General features: G+C 46.0%; 2 protein-coding genes across 3 annotated transcripts; both read left to right on the forward strand.

The window, feature by feature from the left end:
* The first annotated feature begins 1233 nt into the window (after positions 1-1233).
* Ttll13 (tubulin tyrosine ligase like 13) lies at positions 1234-17096 on the forward strand. 2 transcript variants are annotated; one of them, XM_051206564.1, is made up of 15 exons: positions 1234-1499; positions 1998-2265; positions 3508-3548; positions 4974-5092; positions 7293-7423; positions 7826-7982; positions 8369-8512; positions 8852-8937; positions 9259-9490; positions 10130-10314; positions 13222-13407; positions 14455-14635; positions 14925-15104; positions 15676-15994; positions 16353-17096. In XM_051206564.1, the coding sequence occupies exons 2-15, from the start codon at positions 2009-2011 to the stop codon at positions 16610-16612; spliced, it is 2478 nt and encodes an 825-aa protein (XP_051062521.1). In that variant the 5' UTR covers positions 1234-1499; positions 1998-2008; the 3' UTR covers positions 16613-17096. The 2 variants fall into 2 exon arrangements, with proteins under 2 accessions (XP_051062521.1, XP_051062520.1); XM_051206563.1 differs by having other exon boundaries at positions 1235-1495.
* Positions 17097-17479: 383 nt separating this feature from the next.
* On the forward strand, positions 17480-21423 carry Ngrn (neugrin, neurite outgrowth associated). The gene is made up of 3 exons (XM_051206565.1): positions 17480-17643; positions 18024-18134; positions 20471-21423. The coding sequence occupies exons 1-3, from the start codon at positions 17480-17482 to the stop codon at positions 21042-21044; spliced, it is 849 nt and encodes a 282-aa protein (XP_051062522.1). The 3' UTR covers positions 21045-21423.
* Positions 21424-22118: the final 695 nt, after the last annotated feature.

The raw sequence follows: 22118 nt of genomic DNA on the forward strand, positions 1-22118 counted from the left end.
TGCATACACAGGTACACAAAATAATTTTTTAATTAAAAAAAAATGCTGGAGAAATTGCTCATTGGTTAAGAGTACTTGTTGCACTTCAGAGGACCAGGTTCAGCTCCCATCACCCACATGGTGGCTCACAACCATGCGTCTCCAGTTCCAAAGGACCTCATGCCCTTTTCTGACTTGCATGGGCACCAGGCAAGAATGTGGTCCAAATACATTCAGGCAAAAACTCATACACATAAAATATTTTTAAAAATTAAAAGAATGGAAAAAACTTCCATCACTGTGCAACCAATTACTGTACTACAGAGTAAGCAGAAATTATTCATGCAATTTTTTTTTTTTGGTTTGTTTTCTATTTTTGGTTTTTCAAAACCAAAAGTGTGACTTTGGCTGTCCTAGAACTATCTCTGTAGACTAGGCTGGTCTGGAAGTCACAGAAATCCACCTGCCTTTGCCTCCTGAGTGGTGGGATTAAAGTCATGAGTCACCAGCTCAAGGTTTGTCTTTTTATGAACAAAAAATGTTTGGTCCTCTCAGAATTTTCCACATAATCTGAATGACAAATGGGGTTAGATTTGGTGGAGTAAACTAGTGGAAATCAAAGTGGGGAAATGGGTATAGGAGGACAATGACAGCAACTGTTATTTCCTTTTCTTTCAATTAAAAAAATTGTGGTGGGCACCATGCCAAGGTGTGGGTGTAGAAGTCAGAGGACAATTTACTGTTGTCCTGATTCTCTTTTTCCAACATGTGGGTTCCGGAGGTCGGACTCAAGTCTTCTGGCTTATTAGCCAGCACTTTTACCTAGTGAACCATCTCGCCGGGCCTTTTCTGTAATTCGTTAATGGAACTGTTTCACCTTATCAGAATGAAAACTTTGGAAGGCATGTCCTAATCGCTACTATCCCTGTCAAGGGCGAGGACTTTTCTCATAGCACCATTTCTAAAATGCTGAAGAAACACAAATACAGACTTGTTTGCGGTAGCCACCGAATTCCTGGAAAGGTGCCCGCGCCAATGCGGAAGGACTACAAGTCCCATAATGCCTCGGAAGAATCCCTCTTGGCTGATCATGGACTCCTGTACACTCTGATCTCCAGCCGCGTCAGGCAAAAGCAGACAGCTCGGTGCCAAGGTGGCTTCGGCTGGCGCAAAAGTGGGTGTGGTTCCCAAGCAGGCCACGCCCCCAGAACGCTACTCCAATAGGGGCCGCCTTCGTGTCCATAGCGACGGCGGCGGCGGCGGCCGTCGGCTTGCTTAAGAAGGCGCCGCCGCCGCCAGGATCTCGGAGCTTGGAGTTAACCCCGAGGGGGAGCGGGCTCCCCCTCGCGACGGCGGGGACAGACAGTCCTGTGGAACGAAGAGACGGTCCCCGACGTCCAGCAACGCCCAGGAAGAGCCGCAGCGGGCGAGGGGCGGCCATGAGCGACCAGCTGAGTCCAGCCCCGGGCTGCTAGGGGCAGCTCCAGCAGCCCCTGAGCTCTCCTCGAAACCTCGGGTGGGCAGTGTCTGCCGTGGGTTTCCTTTCCTCTATCAGAGCCCCGAGGGTCCCAGCCATCAGATGCCCGACCCCGACGTGTTCACACAGGGAAACTGAATCCTGTCTCAGGGAAAGGGCTGACCTGAGAACCTTTGATCATCAGCTGTATTTTAAAGCAAAAAGTTCTCCAGTACTGTCAGCCACCCCTTTTCATTCAGAAAACAAAACAGCCGCGGACGTGGCTTCTGCCAGCTCTGTTCTGCATGCACTGCAGTGTGTTGTATGATACAGGGTAATCCTGGATGATGGGTCTTTTAGTTAAGGACTTTACATGCTACCAACATCCCTTGCTCCCACAGCTCCCCTCTACTCGGAAACTACCTATTCTCCAGTAGGATTCGTCTGAAAGGGCAACATATCCTTATAGCACCATAAAGGGACTCTGGGTGAATTCCTGCAGGACTTCCTGGGCTTGGAAAGAGGTCTGATAAATATTTCATTCTCATCCCTTTCCCCTTAGAATCTAAGAGGATGGAGCCCAGTACCTGTAAGACCAGCGAATCTGAGGAAGACTATGTTGAGGAAGAAGAATCTGAGGAAGAGTGTGTTAGAGAGGAAGCTACCACCCCTCACTCTTCCCAGCAGGCACTTGCAAAGGCTGACTATAAAGAGTTTGAAAATGGGGTTACCTTATCTGTTGTAGCCAAGAAAATTCCAAAGAAAATCATAAGTGCAACAGACACAGATGATTTGGAAGTTGGGAGGAGAAAGAGAAAGCGGAAAAGAAGGTAACTTTTCCCTAGACCCCTCACAGGTCTGGCTCCAGAGGGTCACCCCTTGGCCTCACATCAACATATGGTAGGGGAACGATGGGATCTAAGCTTTTCACTTTAGCCTTTGGGAGAGGGGAGGAGAGGAGAGCCAAGTTGTGATGCACATCAATAATCTCAGCAATAGGAAGGCTGAGAGAGAGAAAAGGATTACTGTGTTCCAGGCCAGTTTGGGACCCTGATTCAAAAACCATATAAAATAGGCTGATGAGATGGCTCAAATGGGGAAGAGGGCTTGGTGCCTAGCATGAAGGCCTGAGTTTGAATCCCAATGCTCACAAAACCAAAACAAAACAAACAAACAAACAAACAAAAAAAAACCAGTCGGGGTGGAGAGATGGCTCAGTGGTCAAGAGCAGGGGCTGCTCTTCCAGCGGTCTTGAGTTCAATTCCCAGTACCTACATGGCAGCTCACACCTGTCTGTAACTGCAGTTCCAAAGGATCTGGCACCTTCACACAGACATGCAGGCAAAACATCAATGCACATAAGCTAAATAAATAAATAAATTTGAAAAGTCATGGTGGCACACGCCTTTGATCCCATCACTCAAGAGGCAGAGGCAGGATGGTCTCTGAGTTCCAGGCCAGACTGGTCTACAGAGCGAATGCTGGGACAGCCAGTGCTACACAGAGAAATTCTTTTTCTCGAAAATTCAAAAAGAAAGGGAAGACTGGAGCAGGTTTTTTTTTTTTTTTTTTTTTTTTTTTTTTTTTTTTTTTTTGTTTTGTTTTGTTTTTCTGGTTTAAAAACTTTTTTTTTTTTAATTTAGATTAGAAACAATCTTATTTTACATATCATTCCCAGTTTCCTCTTCCTCCCATCCTCCCATGCCCCCCATAGACTGCCCATCCCATCCCTCTTCTGCTCCCCAAGGAGGGTGAGGCCTTCCATGGGGGATCATCATGAAAGTCTGTCACATCGTTGGGGGAGGGCCCATCGTTGAGAGAGTATCCCTCTATGGGGAATGGGCAGTGGAGCAGTATTAATCTTTGCTGCAGCTGAAAAAAAAATGGAGCCATGTGGATCTTCCCTTCTTGGAATTTTAAGCATGTTGGTTTGGTATTTAGGATGCTTCTAGAGAAAATGAATGTATATTATAAATTGGTTAGCTATTTCTTCACCTGGGCTCCTGGCAGCCTGGATCCTGTTCTTCCCCCCCCCCCCACTCTGCCTGATTTCTTTTCTTCCTTCATTTCAGACCCCTGGCCATCAATCTGACCAACTGCAAGTATGAGAGTGGTAAGAACTGGGCTCATCACTCACAGCCATGTGTCCAACAGAGGCCATTGTTCTTATTCCTGGGACAGAGCCACAGCCATTCTTCCAGCCCCTGGCTCCTGCCTAGGTTACCTACTACCTATACTGAGGTTCCTGGATGTCCCCAGGCTTACCTCCTGGCAACTGAGATGTCACTATTGCTGTTAGTCTCACTGGTAGGGAAGAAAAAGGACAACAGAAGGTATCTCCACAGTTAGCTGGCAAAAACAAACAAAACAACCACAAGCCAGGCACTTGGGAGGCAGAGGCAGTCAGATCTCTGTGAGTTCCAAGTCAGCCTGGCCCACATAGTGATAGCCAAGACTGCATAGTGAGACCCTGGAGATGTATGTATGTATGTATATGTATAGTGTGTGTGTGTGTGTGTGTGTGTGTGTGTGTGTGTGTGTAGCTCATTGGTAGAATGCTTGTCTAGCATGAAGCCTTGGGTTTGATCATTTGGAAGATGGAGTCAAAGGGATCAGAAGTTCAAGGTTACTTTTGGTTACATAGCCAGCAAAAACAAAAAAGTCCAATGGAATGTCACCAAAGCTCTACCTTTTAAATAAGGAATGTAAGGAAAATAAAAAGTAAAAACTGCTTTGGGAACTGGATAGACAGCTTGTTATATAAATGCACATGTCAGCAAGGCTGACAACCCAAGTTCAATCCTGAGGACCCACATGGTAGAGGAAGACTCCTGCAAATTATCTTCTGACCTCCACATGCATGTTATAGCACAAATGTTCCACTTACATACACATGATTAAAAATAATGAAAACCCTTTTTTTTTTTTTTCAAGACAGGGTTTCTCTGTGTAGCTCTGGCTGCCCTGGAACTCACTCTGTAGACCAGGCTGACCTTGAACTCCCAGAGATTCACCTGCTTCTGCCTCCAGACTGCTGATATTAAAGGTGTGCACCACCACTACACATCAAAATAATGAATATCTTAACAACAACAAAACAGCTGCTTTTGAAAGGTTGAGGATATAGCTCAATGCTGAAGGGCTTGCCTACCATGCAAAGTCCCTTGGTTTAATCTGCAATACCACAAGGACCAAAAAACTGTGTTTTCCCCATGAGATTCTCTCATGGGACATAACAATCAAAAGTAATAGCCCAACTAGGTCTAGGTTTTCATCTGTTTCTTCTCCTGACATCTGCACAAAGAGCCACTCAGAGGTCAGCTGTTTATCCTGACCCTAGACCCTAAGTCAGAGCAGCAGAGGGTCTGGCCCTTGTTTTCTCTGATAACCTCATAAACTTGAGATTGCAGCCTGGTAACTAAGATGCTGAGATAAGAACCTCATGCCTTTACAACCTGCTCTGTGGTTAGGATGGTTCCTTCTTTTCCTTCTTCGGCTGGTCCCCAGGCTGGCATCATTGGTCTCCCTATCTCTACAGTGCGCCGGGCAGCCCAGATGTGTGGCCTGAAGGAAGTGGGGGAGGATGAAGAGTGGACTGTATATTGGACAGACTGCTCTGTCTCACTGGAACGAGTCATGGACATGAAGAGGTTTCAGGTACCAATGTCCTGGCCCAACATCCAAAATGAGCATTCCCACCCTGTCTGCCCTGGCACTGGGGGACTGACTGCCTCTTTCCATTGCTGCACCTTTTACAGACAGAGAGGCCACCCCCAGGTCTTCTACTCCAATAAAAATATTCTCCTCTTGGCTCTCTGGAGCTTCTGTTACCCGAAGAAGGTGTTGGGTGGGCACATCCCTGTCACATTATTTATTCTGACTGGTGGCATCTGACTAGCCTGCCTGCCTCATTGAGAGCAGGTGTTCCCATCTTGGGGGCAAGGACTGAAAGCTGCTTCAGGGCTAACAGTAGAAGGCTAGGGATGTACCTCAGTGCTCTGAGATAGAATGCTTGCCTAGTATGCAAAAGTCACTGAGTTCAATTTCCAGGATCTAAAAAAAGGGGGGGGGTGGGAGTAATGATTAGGCCAGATGGATGGTTTAGTATCTAAGCATCATAGCATCACACACACATCTACCAACTAAGTGTGGGAGAGCCAAGTGTGGTAATATACACTAGTGATCCTGGCGCTTGGGAGGTGGAAACAGGCTCAAGGAGAAGCTTAATGCCATCCTACACAAGACCAGTCTTAAAAGAAAAAAGAAAAGAAAAGAAAAATACAGCCCTAAAAGAGAAGGGGGCAGGAGAGAAAGCCAGCCAGCAATTGTATGCATGTGGCTGGGCATGATATGGTGGTACAGGGCTGTAATCCCAATAGTCAGCAGGCTGAATCAAGAGAATGAGGTATTTGAGGTTATACATCTTGGGCTGTATATCAATACCCTGGCTCAACAGCAACAAAAAATAAGACAGTGTGTCATTGTGTCTGGTAAAGTCATGTTTGGCTTAACGATGAGGATACACTTGTGAGGAACGGGTTGGTAGGTGACATCATAAGTGCAGTAAACAAATGGCTGCCCAGTTGCTAGGTGATGAGGTTTTCTAGGACCGCCATGGGGTCTGTGGTCTGTCCTTACCTGAATTGTCATTATGCAGCACATGACTAATTAAAAAGGGTCTGTAGGCTTCTTTAGGAGAATCCAGGAAGCGAGTAGGACACTGTAACTTGTCCTAACCTTGTGTTTTGTTTGTTTTTCGAGACAGGGTTTCTCTGTAGCTTTGGAGCCTGCCCTGGAACTCACTCTGTAGACCAGGCTGGCCTTGAACTCACAGAGATCCACCTGCCTCTGCCTTCTGAGTGCTGGGATTAAAGGTCTGTGCCACCATCACCCTCTCCTAACCTTGTCTTAAGGGAGGAAGCTAGGAGAGAGCAACTGCTATAAATGCTAGAGAAGATGCAAAGAATGGGTATGCGGGAGCAGCTGTCAGATGATGATCACTAATTAAAGTAATTGACAGGTTTTACTGAGGGGTTCCTGTGTATTGGTCAGATACGGTTAGCTGTTTTTATATTGCTTCTTCATTAAATCTTTAACATCCCTGAGTGGCAGATAACAGTTTGTTTAAAAAAAAAAAAAAAAAAAAAAGAGGACAGGAAGGCTCAGAACAGAATTCACACAGCTAGTGATTGAGGAAGCCAGCTCAATGCACCCAGTGTCTCATGCATTTGCCTTCCATCCCTGCAGGGCAGATCAGCTAAGGGCCTCCAGCAGGTACCCTCTTATGCCATGTGGTCTCTGGGTGCTGTGGCATGAATTCCTTACAGTCTTCTCAGTTTCCTTTTCTCCTTTGTGTCTTCAAGGAAATGTGATTGTTACAATTTCTCTGTGCTATCATATATCATTATTCTATTAAAAGTAAGTGTGTGTGTGTGTGTGTGTGTGTGTGTGTGTGTGTGTGTGTGTGTGTTTTGCTAGGACCTCATGCCCACTATTTAAACACTTCATCACCGAGCCTTATTTCCAGGCAGCATCCGTATTCTGGTGGACCAAGAGAAGGTGGGCTGAGTGAGGAGGTGGCTGGAGGGCACAAGGTCCTGGCTAGTCTACACTTTTCCAGCTGCCCTTCCTTTCTCAGCCTTGGTGTAGATGGGTCCTGGGGATACCATGGAGTGACTTCCTACCTGCCTTATGGAAATGTCCTGTTTCACCATTGCTGACTAGATGCAGTGCTACTCTCCACTAGAACTTCTTCCCTTCCTTCCCAGTCCCTTTCTATGGCTTTGAGGGATACCCAGGTCCTAGGAACTACCACGTGCCACAGTGGGGGCAGTATAACCAACTGACTCTGTTTCAGAAAATCAACCACTTCCCTGGCATGACAGAAATCTGCCGCAAAGATCTGTTGGCTCGGAACCTCAACCGCATGCAGAAGCTCTATCCTACTGAGTACAATATCTTTCCACGAACCTGGTGTCTCCCTGCAGAGTAAGTGAGCCCAGTCCTGGGGGCAGGATAAGGAATCACTCTCTGTGGTCTTGTGACCCAGACATGTTTAAGAGGGTTTAAGAGGGTTGGAACTGGACCAAGAAAGATTCAAAGATTCAGTGGTGGCACATGCTTTTAATCCCAGTACTCCGGAGGCAGAGGCAAGTGGATTTCCATAAATTTGAGGGCAGCCTGATCTACATAGCAAGTACAGGCTAGCCAGGGCTGCAGAGAGAGACTGTCTCAAAAAAAAAAAAAAAAGTTTCCACTTTCCAAAGCAAAAGTGGGTCCAAGGCTAAGTGTTCCAAGAAGACCATGGAAATAGATAACAAGATGGCCTTGGGGGTTCCAGGACAGTCAGGATGAACAGAAACCCTTTGACCAGCCTCTCTCTGCATGTAGCTATGGGGACTTCCAGGCCTACGGTCGTCAGCGGAAAACCCGCACTTATATCTGCAAGCCAGATAGCGGCTGTCAGGGGCGTGGCATCTTTATCACCAGAACCCCCAAGGAAATCAAGCCAGGAGAGCATATGATCTGCCAGCAGTACATCACCAAGGTGAAGGCCACCTCGGCACCCCCAGGCCTTTCCCACACTGGCATGCCTTATCCCTTGTACATTAGGGCAGAAGTCAAGTATAGGCTCCTGCCCTCTCTGCTGTCCTTATCATCTGACAGACAGACTATGGCCATTGTTCAGAGCTAGCCAGCCTGGGTTTGACTCGCAGCTATCCCACTTCCCAGACATATGACTTGGGCAGTTATCTGGCCCTTTCCTTGACACTGTTTCCTCACTGTTAAATGAGCATAACAACAGTAACTACTTCATATGATTATTGTGAGGATTCAGTGTGTTATGCATGGAAACACTTGTAATAACCATATTGCATGTAATGAACACTTCAGAAGTTCATTAGTATTCCCTCTGGGTTTGCATGCTCTTAGCCCTTCCTCATTGATGGCTTCAAGTTTGACATGCGAATCTATGTTCTGATCACTTCCTGTGACCCTCTCCGGATCTTCATGTATGAGGAAGGCCTAGCCCGTTTTGCCACCATGCCATATGTGGAACCTAGCCATAACAACCTGGTGAGTAGGCAGGGTGGCCCCCCTCTTCTCCTCCATTGCCATGAGTGCCTTGGTTCTAGGGACAAGCATGCTAGAAAAGTTTGTCATTGCCTGCTATGACCAAGGAGGGAAACCAATAAGAACCATAGGGGAGCCTTGCTGGGTGGTGAGTGAGAAAAGGTTCTTTCTGGAGTTCCCCAGCACAGCCTCTTTCCCAGGATCATACAGGATAGTCTCTGGAGAAGACAGCCAGGAGATGAGCCATTTTGGGGCAGAGCAGTGGGTAATAAGAAGGCACTAAAGGGCTGGAGAGGCTGCACAGAGGCAGTGTGAGCCAATATAGGTCCATTCACTTCACAGGAAGATGTCTGCATGCACCTGACCAACTATGCGATCAATAAACACAATGAGAATTTTGTGCGAGACGATGCTGTGGGCAGTAAGAGGTATCCCCTATTCTGTTTTCCCTTGCTTCCTCTGCCTTTAGTCCCACAGTCTCAGGAGCCCCCATGAAACCCAACTGGCTCTTGGGAAGCTCATTTCTCAGGAATATATGCTTTTGAAGACCCTAGTCCTGTGCCTGAGCTCTAAGTGCAGACTCAACGACCTACAGCCCTAATAACTAATCCCAGCTCCCAAATGCTAGCAGCCCTTTGAAGCCCAGGGTCCCAGACATGGAATTGGGGTTAACATCAGGGAGCCTCCTGCCTGCAGCCAGACCCTGCTGGCATGGAAATTGGTCTTCCTCTGAGCACTGGGCCTCACAGGAAGCTGTCGACACTCAATGCCTGGCTTCGAGAGCACAGCTATGACCCCCGAGGGCTGTGGGGGGACATCGAGGACATCATCATCAAAACCATCATCTCAGCCCACTCTGTTCTTCGCCACAACTACCGAACCTGTTTCCCCCAATATCTGTGTGGAGGTACATGTGCCTGCTTTGAGATTCTGGGTTTTGACATCTTACTGGACCACAAGCTCAAGCCCTGGCTTCTAGAGGTAAGATTTCTCTCCTCAGCTTGCCAAGGCCAAAGCCTCGCCCTGGAAGGAGTGCACTTACATGGTAGAATAGGGAGGATGGGGGAGGTAGAAGTCTCCGGGAGGGCAAGAACCAGGTGAAAGCATAAAGCTGAGATAAACACTGGTCCAGGTCTTTGACCTCTACAATAGTGATACAGACTGGGCATGGTGGCACATGCCTATAATCTCAGTACTTGAGGATTGAAGGAAGGAGTCACAGCTTTAGAATGAACTTCAGCTACATGGTGAACCTGAGGCTAGCCTGGATTCTATGAGACCCAGGCTCAAGAAACTAAGAAAAGCAAGCAAGCAAGCAAGCAAGCAAGCAAGCAAGCAAGCAAGCAAGCAAGCAAGCAAGCAAGCAAGCAAACATAGCAATTCAAGTTCAGGATTCCCCAGTGCTCCTTGAGTGAGTCTTGGCCTTCAAGACTCTGTATCTGTAGTCAGGTTGTTTTTTTTTTTTCCTCACTAGCCTGTGGATGGGTCAGCTCTCTTTTCAGTTGTTCGGTCAGGCCACAGGAGGGAGCTGTTTCTCCCCAGGCTCCCAGTGAGACCTGCCAGAGACCACCACCTGCTCAGGTGGTCTAGGAAAGGGACAATAAGGACTCCTCTCGGCAGGTAAACCACTCCCCAAGCTTCACCACAGACTCACGCCTGGATCGAGAGGTCAAAGATGCACTTCTCTGTGATGCTATGAACCTTGTCAACCTCCGGGGCTGTGACAAGAAGAAGGTGATTGAAGAAGACAAACGGCGAGTCAAGGAGCGACTTTTCCCGTGTCACCAACAACCACGAGAAGCCAGGTGTGCCCGGTATCTGATAGATGTTTATCTGAGACAGGTCTCTGCCTGGCATGGAACGAGATATGTAGACCAGGTTAGACTCAAACTCCCAGAGATCTACCTGCCTCTGCCTCCCAGTTTCTGGGATTAAGGATGTGCATCACTATGTCTAGTTTATTGTTTTTAAGTTAATATAGTACATGTTTTGTGTGTTTGTGTGTTTCTGTACTGTGCCATGCCAGACCTGTGATCAGAGGACAACATGTGGTAGTTGGTTCTTTTCTTCCATAATGTAGGGTCATGGGAATTGAACTCAGGCCCTTAGACTTGGCAGCAAGTCCTGGTAGATGTTTAGTTGTGCAAGTTCTTTATTATTATTTTCCTGAGAGAAGGCGAAGTCCACGAGGAGCTGTTAGCTTTTAAAAACTTTTTTTTTTGCATAGATTATACACTACATATTGTAGAGACTATTTTTTAAAAAACACACTGAGTAGTCTTTTTCATGCCCCTCTCCTTCAGCAAATCAGTTTTCAGTTGACCCATGTTACTGTGATGGCTCAGCAGTTATGAGCACTGACTGCTGTTCCAAAGGACCTGGATTCAATTCCCAGCACCCACATGGTGGTTTGAAATAATCTGTAACTCCAGTCCTAGAGGATCTGACCCCCTCCTTTTTCTGGGCACTGCACACACATGGTGCACAGTCATACAGGTAGACAAAATGTCCATACATGTAAAAATAAATATTTTAAAAGTCTAAACGTGTTTATACAAAATATTTTCTCTTTGTCTCCCAGACTGTTAAATAAGTCACACTCTGTATACAGCTTTCTTTACTAGGCACATAAGGAACTTCATGTAGTGTGATTAGCTGGTGTGGGGTTGTTTCTTCTGTAACTATTTTTTGATACACATTCTTGTTATATACAGTAGCTCAGGTAGCCCAAGCAGGCCTTAAACTGCCAGTTGTTTGTTTACTATTTGTATTTATTCTTAAGAAATTCATACATGCATATACCTTGATCAAATTCACCCCCTCACTGCATTCCCTAACTTCTCCTTGATCCACTCTCCTAATTTCTTTTTTTAATTTTTTAAAAAAAAATTTTTAGAGATTTATTATGTATACAATGATCTGTCTGGGTATATGCCTGTAGGCCAGAAGAGGCATCATGTGCTTGCTGGGAATTGAACTGAGGACCTCTTGAAGAGCAGCCAGTTCCAGCACCCCCTCCCCTTTTTTTTTCCCAGACAGGGTTTTTTCTCTGTATTGTTTTGGAGCCTGTCCTGGAACTCACTCTGTAGACCAGAGATCTGCTTGCCTATGCTGGGATTAAAGATGTGTGCCACCAACACCTGGCTTTTTCTTTTTTCTTTTTTTTTTTTTTTAAGGATTATTTATTTACTTTGTGTATATGAGTGTTCTATCTGCATGGCAGAAGAGGGTATTTGGGTGCTGGGAATTGAACTTGACCTCTGGAAGAACTGCCAGTGCTCTTAACCTCTGAGCCATCTCTCCAATCCATCATCTGTTTTTTTTTTTTTTTTTTAATAACTCACTGAGTTGTGTTGTCCATATACTTGTTGAAGTGGGGTCATCCACTGAAGTTTGGTCTACCTATCAGGAGTCACACTCTTTAAAAAAAAATAAAAACAAAAAAAACTATCTTCCTGGAAGCCATCAACTGTCAGTAGTTTCACAACCAGGGATGAGGGCTTTGGAGCCGCTCCCGACTCATCTGGAATGCTGACTGGATTGGTTTTGTGCAGATCTGTGCTGTGAGATCATAGGATCATCAATTCTGTTAGTCCAGAAGATACTACATTTGCTCTAGTTCTCTCTCTGGCTGTATGATCTTTCCACAAAGGTGCCTGAGCCTTGCGGGAAACTGGTTTTTGTCTATCAAAGCTCATCTAGAAACTAATTCCTGAGAATCCTTGCAATAATGATACACAGGAAACAGTTCAGTTGTTTTGAAACAGCTATTCTTTGTCACCCATTATTTTCACCATAGAATAGGTTACAAACATGACAACTGGTTGCTAATACTGAAAGTATAATTTGTTAATGAGGCATAAAATTGAATTGAATTAATCTGGAGAATAACATTGTTCTTGTCTATTTGCATGGTGATATATGGAGGCAGAGTGTATTTGAATCCTTGAAATACCCTTAGGGACTGGCACATAGCAAGCACTCAAATGTTTGTGTGGTGAATGGGGGTGAAGGATAGTTGCAAGCACCCTGAATAATCACAAAAGACTGAGTAGACATCTGAATGAATCGTGTCTTTCAGTGGGGGAACAATGTGTGGGAAATACTGAAGAAACAAAGGAACCCTGATGTCACAGTGCAGAACTGTAACCCCACACTTAGGAGGTAGAGTCGGTAGAATCATAAGCTCAAGGCTAGCTTGAGCAATTCAGCACAAGGGTTTTTGTTTTTCGAAGTTTCGGAATGCGTCCTGTGCCTCGCAGCAATTGGCACGAGGCTGGCTAGCTGGCCTAGTCTAAGTCACTAGGACTGGATTTGGACTCTAGCTTCTCCTGCCTAACCCTTCCCAGCATTAGGATCATAAGCCTAGAAAACAACTAGTTTAATCTTTTTCTTTTACATTTTCTGTAGCAACTGGATATTACTCTTATAATTAGCAACCCAAAAGACTGTGGTAACTAGATTGTTTGCTTATGAATAGATCACTTTGTGCTTAGGTTGAGAATCGGAATTCTGGAAACCACACCTAATTTATGATTACATACATGGTGTGGCTGGCTGTGAGCTTGGTGGATGCTTCCCTTCATAGGCAGGGGTCAGGGAGATCAGGCAGTCAGCAGGAGGGTCTGAAAGCCTTAGCCATTAGTTTTGTTTTTTCCTTCTGGAACATTCTCACAGGCCTCCTCTGACTTCCCTGAGCTTGGTTTCTATAGGCGAGAACAGATTGAGTCATCCCAGGCTGCCATGCAGGACCAGGAAAGATATGAAGATTCCCATCTAGGGGGCTACCGGCGGATCTACCCTGGGCCTGACTCAGAGAAATATGCACCTTTCTTCAAGCACAATGGCTCCCTCTTCCAGGAGACTGCTGCCTCCAAGGCTAGAGAGGAGTGTGCCAGGTACCTTGGCTGCATTTCCCTTTGTACAGGGGGTTAGGGACAAATCCTGAAGTTGAATTGCTCCCTAGCAGGGAAAGAGGAAGCCACACACTTGAGAAAGGAAAACAGAGCAAAAATCCTAACTAGATCCTTTCTATGTCAAGGCACATACATGCATGCCTTACCTGAATGTGTCATGTATATGTAGTGCATTTGTGCACATACATGCATGTGGAGGCCAGAGGACAACCTTGAGTGTTGTTCCCTAGCTGTTCACCTTGTCTGCATGTTTTTGCATATGTAAATATTACATTTACTTATTTGTGTGTGTGTATGTATAGTATGGTGCACGTGTGGAAGTCAAAAGAGCCTCCAGGAGTCACTTGTCCCCTTCCACCATGGGGTTCCAACAAATGAACTCAGGTGGTCAGGTTTGGTGCTAAGCACCTTTACCAACCAGCTGAACCATCTTGCCAGTCCCATTTTGTTTTTATTCTTTTTAGTATTATTATTTTTTAAGTTTTGTGTTTTTGAAACTGTGTCTCAATTTATAGCTTTGGCTGGCCTGGAACCTGCTATATAGACGAGGCTGGCCTGAAATGTATGGAGAATCTGCCTGCCTGTGCTTCCCAAATGCTGGGACTAAAAGTGTGTACCACCATGTCCGGCCCACTTTACTTTTTGAGTCTCTCTGTGGCCTGAAACTCACCAAGGAAGCTAGACTAGCTGGCCAGCAAAAGTCCCAGGGACCTGCCTTTTTTGCCTTCCCAGTGCTGAGATACAAATGTGTGCTACCACCCCTGGCTTTGTTTTTTTACACAGGTTTTGAGGCTTGAACTCAGTTTCTCATGGTTTCAGGTTAAGGACTTTACTGCCTGTGCTATCATCCCAGTCCACTAACAGATTCTTAATGAGTCTTTCCTTTAGTGTGTTTCCTACACTCATTCATTCCTTCTCATCAGTTCCAACAACACATTGTGATTTCCTTGTATTAGCCATCCTGTTTTCCCTCACCCACCCCTTCTCCCCACAGTCCCTCCAGTGTCTGAAACTGCTGTGTCTTGTCAGGCAGCAACTGGAAGAGATTCGCCTAAAGCAGGAACAGCAGGAGAACCCAGGCACCAAGAAGCGAAAGGAAAACAAGGACCAGAACCAGGGTGAATCAGCTGGGGAGAAAAGTCGATCCAGAGCAGGAACAAGGGGCCTTGTCACCAGCTTGGCTTATAGGATCCGGAACCGGGACAAAGAGGTGTCAGGGGCTGTGGCTCTTATCTTTTCACATGAAACTAAATTGGGGCTACTAGAGAAGGGAATCCCTGCTGTCCTGTCCTCTCTTTGCTTGTCAGAGATAAGCCTCTAACTAGTAAACTGAATCTGACCTTCTGGAACAGAAGGTGAAAGAATGGACAGCTGAGGGAACCTTACAGTGCAGTCTGGGGAGGGAAGGAGGTAGAGTGGGGGCATGTGTGCCAAAGCCATCCTTGCTAATGATGTGAGCTTCATCTTGGACATCCTATTATCTCTTCTGTGCCTTGTAGCTGCTACCAGTACACCAGGACACCATGCAGCCTCAGGACATTGTGGAAGAGGAAGAGCTTGAGCGGATGAAGCTCCTGTTACAAAGGGAGAATCTCATCCGAAGCCTGGGTATTGTAGAGCAGCTCACTCGTATGCTGTACCCCAGCCATCGGGGCCACAGAAAGCTTCATGAGTATCGGGTGAGGGTCCCTGCGAAGCCTCTCACAAAGCCAGGGAACAAGGGCTGTGATACCAACACATGGTGGTGGTTACATCAAAGGAGGCTTATGTGATGGTTATCTGCCATTGGAGCCTGGGAGAGGGTCTGTTGGTTCCATAATGTCTGTTCCCAGGCTCTCTTGGGTTTGGTATTGCAACCCAGCAAAGTGCAGCTCCCAGCTTTCTCAATTGCAAGAGACGTTGCTCTCTATCTATTCTTGTTTCACAGTAACCCACAACTCATGACTGACAAATAAGGCCACCACCATTCTCAGTAGCTTTTGTATAATCGCCCTAGCATTGCCAATGCCCTGGCTCTAGTGGGAGCTAAGTAAACAGTCTTGGGCCAACAAAACAGCTGCCGTTTTCACTATTCCCTGGGCTAGTAACGAACCTGTTGGGCCTTATGTTTTTGTTGAACCCCAAAAGAAAAACTAGTTAAACAGTGTCTATTGCCTAGAAGAGATTGTTCTATTTTTTAGTTATGTATTTCTTCCAACACTCTATCCAGCCTCACAAGAAATATGGTAAGGGGCTGCTCTTCTCCTCTAGCCTAGATTTCACCAGGACGGGCTGGGCAGTCAAGAACTGCAACCTGTGAATTTGGTCCCATTGGTGTTCCTGAGAGGGGCTGCCTCAGAACAGGTCCCTCCTCATTTCCTGCAACCACTTCGGCCCCACGAATTGATCCCCAGGATCTTAGGGCCACTGTCAAGCATGAATCCCGCAATTGCACAGCATTCCCGGTACCATCTGCAGCCCAAGACCTTCAACTGGATAGGAGATCCAGCTGCCATTGGCCCCTGTTCATTGTCAATGAAGAAATCTGGGAGGCACTATTTTTCCAGCTCTAGAGTCAGGCTCACTAGCCGTAAGTATACAAAACTAGCTTTGGTCACTTTGACTGGTGCAAATTCCCAGTAGCAAATATTAGAGCTGGGATATTCCCTGGTAGTGTAGTAATGGGGGAAGGTAGTGGACCCATTTATTTACTTCCTTCTATCTAGTGACCCTGGTGATAGACATGGCAGAAACAGGCCCAGCCCTCAACAAAGGTTAACAGGGAAGTGGACATGCAAACAGACTAATTAAAATACAGTATGGTAAAGATGCTGGAGGGAAGCATAGGATGCCACTCTTCTGTGTAATTGGACCACAGTTGGGAAAGAGGTGAGAACACCTCTTTTGTGAGTACCACAACTTAGTGGGGATCCGTGTTTCTACTGCAGAAGGCCAAGCCAGCAGAAGGCTAGAAGCCATAAACCGAGCCCTGTCAGGATCAGTGCCACCCACTTTAACCCCAAAGCAGGGCTATCTTCTGCAGCCCGAAAGACAGGAAAGTGACTCATGGACCGAATGCTGCACCTTGCCCTCCATGGTAAACTCTGATCACAGAGGAGCCAAGGCTGGGGACCTCACCCTATGCCCTGCCTCTGCACCAGTGCTGCAGCATTCCAGCCCACTCCTCAACATCATCCAACACAGGTAAAAGAAGGGAAACCCAGCGCTCAACCAAAAGAGCAAATGGCCTTCAATCATTGCTAATTGAAAGACTGCCAACAAGTTCCAGTTTGAAAAGCTCTGGCCAGGACCTTTGTTTGCAAAAGGCAAAACACAAAGACACCAAGAATTCGTCAGCATTCTAAGATTCTTTGGGGGATCGGTAAAGACTAAAAGATGAAGAGCTAAGGCCAGCATGTATGCATCTCTGCTCATCAAGCCTTAGGCTGGGTTTATCGCTAAGCGATGGGTCTGAACCCTGGGTGTGGCCTGGGGCTGGAGGTCACTGGGCAAAAGAGTTCCTTTCCCAGTGGAATCAAATGCCCAAGGTACGGTGTAGTCGCCATCAGAAGATTGCTGAGGGTTCGCCCTTCCTGCCACAGTGGCAGAATCAGGCAGGCCTGGGCAGCCTGTGCCAGAGGGGCGGCTCTGGGCAACGAACCCGTCTTTTTATTAAAGTTTATGTCGTTTTCCAGGCGCGTCCTGTACCTTCTTTCGATCCTCGCGTCTGAGGCAAGCTCGTCTTACAGTCACAGTAGAGAAGCCCAGTGTGGTGGCTCAGGCCCGTAATCCCGGTTACTTGGGAAGCCCAGGCAAGAAGTCATGAGAAGTCATGATGCAAGGCTAGGACGATTCAAAAAAAAAGTTAGGCTTTTTTTTTTTTTTTCTTTTCTTTTTTTCTCTTGTAATGCCTAGGGAGATAACTCAGTGCCAGAAGCTTACCTAGCATGTACAAGAACCTGGCTTGGATCTCATGATCCCGTCCAATTTCCGGCTCTCCATCCTGCTTCCGGTCCTGCCCTCCCACTTCCGGTGCTTTCCGGTCTCGCGCTGCCGAGGGCGGTCTTGGGTCGCTATGGCGCTTCCCCTGAGTCTCCTGCTTGGCGGTCGTGTCCGCGCCGCAGTTGCTCGCTGTGGGTTCGCGACCCAGGGTGTGGGGGGCCCAGGCCTCGCGGGCCGCGAGCCGGACCCCGATTCCGACTGGGAGCCGGAGGAGCGGGCGCTCCAGGAGGTGGAGAGGTACCGGCTCCTCAGCGGGCCCTCAGCCTGAAGCTAGGCCTCCCGCCCCCAGCTCCGGGCGTCCTGCCGCCCGCTTCGCAGACGCGCTAGTTTCCTTCACCCGTTGTCGAGGGCGCAGGGCCAAGTGGTCAGCTCCCTTGGGACCCCAGGCCTCTCCGCTAGTGACGTGTTTCATCACCCGTTTAAAGAGTTGGGCATGCTTACTGTCAGGTGTTGTAGGTATTGGATTGCTGGGGCGGTATACAGAGAGTGCTTTAACCTGGCAGACACGGCCTTTGTGGGCTAACTAGAGGGCTGGGCTCTCCGTGATTTAGTCCTAGACTCTTTAAACATCCATCTTGCTTCCATGCATGGCTTCTGCCATTGATTCTTTCCCCCAGTACTCTGAAACGGCAGAAAAAAGCAATGCGATTCCAGAAACTTCGAAGGCAAATGGAGGCTCCAGGTGCTCCACCCAGAACACTGACATGGGAAGCAATAGAGCAGATCCGGTAAGACATTGTTTTCAAAATGGGGCTGGCTTATTTATTTTTATTTTTTAGAGACAGGGTTCTAATGTGTAGCCCTGGCTGTTCTGGAACTCACTCTATAGACCAGGCTGGCCACGAATTAAGATTCGCCTGCCTTCCGAGTGCTGGATTAAAGGACTGTGCCACCACCGCCCGGCTAGGATTTACTTTTTGAGGACTTTAATTTTGTCTCGTTTTAAAAGCAGAAAACTCCATAATAAGGAACTTGCTAGACCTGTGTAGTTTTTTTTTTTTTTTTTTTTTTTTTTGCGATAATTATGGACCTCATGGTTTGCCCAAGGTATTACCTCCGAACTATATCACCTGTTCGCGTTTAGTATGTTACCATTATGTAAAGTTGGTTGGTGGTTTTTGTTTTGTAAAACTATTAGTATTTATAGAGGCCCAGACACCTAACATCTGACTAGAACGTGATGATCTCCTGAGCATGTGAAATGGAATTTTCTGTGCTTACGTGCATTGTTTTGTTCTTTTTTTTTTTTTTTTTTTTTTTTTTTTTGAAAGAGAACTATAGCTTAGAAGTATTGGGAAGAACTTTTCTTCTTGACAGTCTCATACAGCCCAAGCTTGTAGCCAACAGTCTTAAACTCCTTATCCTCCTGAAAATGCTGTATGTGAGATTATAGGTATGTGCCAACTCCCTGGAAAATTTTTTTGGAGGGGGACAGGTCTACTATATAGACAGGGTGTCCAGGAATTCTTGGCAGTCCACTTGCCTCTGTCCCCAAGTACTGGGATTACATTGTGAGCTACACTGTGCACCACCACTGCCCAGCAATTTTTTATTTCTTAAATCACAAGCTGCATAAATTCTGTTCCAATCTTTTCTTTTTACACTCACTGTGTCCTTTGGGTTTTTCCATTTTAGTAGGTCCTGGGCTGGGGTAGAGCTCAGTACCAAGAATCACCACCTTCCCTTCCTGACCTGGAGAAAAAAAAAGTACTATTTAATTCTTTTGTAGGTGCAAGTGAGCCATAGTTTATCTTACCTGTCTTCTGTGATAGGTGTTTAAACTCTGTTCTTTCCCTTATAAAGAGTTCTCCAAGCTGGGGAGGAAATGAGGGGTGAGGTGGTGGCAGGCCTCTGAGTTCAAGGATAGTCAGGGTTATACAGAGAAAAACCTGTCTCTAAAAACCAAAAGGGTTCTCTAGTAAACAGCTTTGAATGTGTACTATGCAGCATATTTATTGGAAATAAGATATTTGCATTATGATAAATATTGGTAAGTAGCCCTATATTGACTATATACATTATTCCATTTCTGTGAGAATTCTGGTCAAGACTTTGTTGGTACTAACACCTGGAATACCAGGAAACTGTACTGTATTTCCCATCCCCAAGGTTCTGGGAATCCTATTCAGAGCCTCAAGCAAGCTAGTAAGCTGGTAAGTACTCTTGCCACTGAAGTATAGCCCTGGACACTTTATAGTCTTGTCTCTCTCTCTCTTTTTTTTTTTTTTTTTTTTCCTTCGGAGACAAGGTCTGACTATGTAGCCCTGGATGGCCTCAAACTCAGAGATTTTGTTTGCTTCTGCCTCTGGAGTGCTGGGATTAAAGATTATGTGCCACCATTACTGGTTTTTCTAGCACTTTGGGGAACAGCTTTCAGCCGACCTTCCAGCTTTCACCCGTCAGATCCTTGCCTGTAGTCCATAAATGTCCTTTAGCTTCAACAGAAACACAGGTCCTGAAGTAACATGTCAGCTTCTTGTTCTTTCTCTTTACCGCCCATTATCTTGCTTATGACGGTGGGCTGTCAGTTGAACTAGTTCCTGATGCAGAGTTACATGTTTCCCATGCTGTGTGCTGTACAAGCAGTATCTTTGTTTTCTCCTTTGTTTTTTTCCAGCTTACTTACTCTATATTCTTTTAGATCATCTCTGTCTTGGACTCCTCAGGCCTTCCTGGGTCAGACTGCAAGTGGCAAAACTGCCTGTCCCGGGTCTCCCTCTTGGAGCACTAATTTCATCCTTTGCTGTAATACTTAGTTATTTTGTGGCATATCGACCTCTGACCTATATAATCTTGGAAGTGAAGGTCAGTCCTCCATTATCAGGACCTAACATCTATCAGTAGACAGTAGTGGGTAGCTATTGGTTGTTGTGAACTGTCCTGATGAAGAGTGGCCAGGCATTGCTGTTTGTATACAGGTACAGAATTAATTGGCATAGTCTAAGGATTACATTTGGGTTTTTCCCAAGCTCTCTATACTTACATGTTACTAGCTTTATCACGTTAGCTCTTATCCTAGGAGACTTACTTGCAATGTGAAAAATGGCTGTTTTTTTCCTCATAGGTACTTACATAAGGAATTTGCAGAGTCCTGGTCAGTTCCCAGGTTGGCAGAAGGCTTTGATGTCAGCACCGATGTTATCAGAAGGGTTTTAAAAAGTAAGTTTATACCCACTTTGGAGCAGAAACTGAAGCAGGATCAGAAGGTCTTGAAAAAGGCTGGGTTATCTGGAGATACTGTGAAGCCACTCAGTGAAGGCCTTTCTATATCTGACCCGCTGCTGCTGCCAGGAGATGAAGTCTCGTCAAATAAGAGCACAGCCTTAAAAGTGCTAGGGTCAGACACTCACAGCACAGCTGCACAGAGAAGACAGGATGAAAGGACTAAAAGAATCCAAGGCTCAGAAGAAAGCTTTGTGCCTACCACTGCAGCTGTGGGTCATCAGAGAGAGATTCAGAAACACACGGCCAGTGATTCTAAAACCACCAGAAGAGCTGACAGGGATAGGTTGCCAAGTGTTGAGAAACTGGAAGAGTTGAAGGCTAGGGAGCCAGGTGACCAGAACTTCAGCAGCAAAGTAGTACAGCGGGGCCGTGAGTTCTTTGACAGCAATGGGAACTTCCTCTACAGAATTTGAGTTTGGGCCTGGTTTCTGTCGATGCTGTGACCCAGCTGGGCAAGTAGATTTGAAGTTGCCAACATTTCTGCATCTGATCGGCTGCTTTGGAAGAAATGAGGCTAGGATGTGGGTAGAGGAGCTACTTGGTTAGAGTCAGATTCTGGAGTAAGCCCCTGTGGATCTAAACCTCATTCATCCTTGTTCCTTGGTCTCTATTGAGAACAAGTATCACACGTGATATGTCATGAATTTCTGTGTTAACTGTTTGGAGGAAAAGGAAATTTTTCCTCTTGACCTTATTTCCTTCTTGATCACTGAACACTAACTGTTCTTGAATGGTTTAATCAATTGATTTCCTTACGTGCAAAATAAAATAAAATGTAGTAGTTTGTTGTTTGATGTTCTCTTGGGTAGGATTTTCTTGTAAACTTTGGAGAATGGTGGACTAAAAAAGGTGGGAAGGAAAAGTATCCTTTGTCATTAAATTATGGCATTTGGCACCAGAAGAATCCCAAGGCTTCTGTACATAGGCACTCTCCCCAGTGATAAATTGTTTTTCAAAGTTTTAAGGTTAGGTTTTGTACGCATGCCACAATGTAAATGTTGTAAAATGAGTTGTAGCAATTGTTTTTTTTCTCCACCTTGCCTGTCCTGGAAATGTAACTCAGGTTGGCAGCAAGTACCTGTACCTGCTGAGCCATGCCACCAGCTCCCATGGCAACCAAACCTTGGGCATCTTTGAATTACTAGGGTTCTGAAAATGATTTTGGAACTGGGAATGTACAGCAGTTCTGAAACAAAGTTGTTGAACTTTAGTGGTTAAAGTCTTGGGATCCCTAACATAGTCTCCCAAACTATATGCTAAAGTTAAACTGCATTTGATATCCCAATCCATGCCAGGTTTTTCCTAAAGATGCTGTATGTGTATAGGGATTCAGCCCCTATACAAATGACCCTAAGATGGCTGCCTATAAATGGCAGTTGTTGGGTTTAAACCCAAGTCTTTTTTAAAATTCTAGCAATACAGCGCTATATGGCATAATAAATGGTGGTTTTAGGAGTTATCACTAAAAACATTGTAGTAGAAAATGA

This window comes from Phodopus roborovskii, unplaced genomic scaffold, assembly GCF_943737965.1.
Source record: "Phodopus roborovskii unplaced genomic scaffold, PHOROB, whole genome shotgun sequence".
Lineage (NCBI taxonomy): Eukaryota > Metazoa > Chordata > Mammalia > Rodentia > Cricetidae > Phodopus > Phodopus roborovskii.

Bases quoted from the DNA above. Each gene is read 5' to 3' on its own strand.
- Ttll13 (XM_051206564.1), top strand. From the start codon at position 2,009: ATGGAGCCCAGTACCTGTAAGACCAGCGAATCTGAGGAAGACTATGTT. The intron at 10,315-13,221 runs GTGTGCCCGGTA...TGGTTTCTATAG, and splicing joins CAACAACCACGAGAAGCCAG to GCGAGAACAGATTGAGTCAT. The intron at 14,636-14,924 runs GTGTCAGGGGCT...TGTGCCTTGTAG, and splicing joins TCCGGAACCGGGACAAAGAG to CTGCTACCAGTACACCAGGA.
- Ngrn (XM_051206565.1), top strand. From the start codon at position 17,480: ATGGCGCTTCCCCTGAGTCTCCTGCTTGGCGGTCGTGTCCGCGCCGCA. The intron at 17,644-18,023 runs GTACCGGCTCCT...TCTTTCCCCCAG, and splicing joins GCGCTCCAGGAGGTGGAGAG to TACTCTGAAACGGCAGAAAA. The intron at 18,135-20,470 runs GTAAGACATTGT...TTTTCCTCATAG, and splicing joins GAAGCAATAGAGCAGATCCG to GTACTTACATAAGGAATTTG.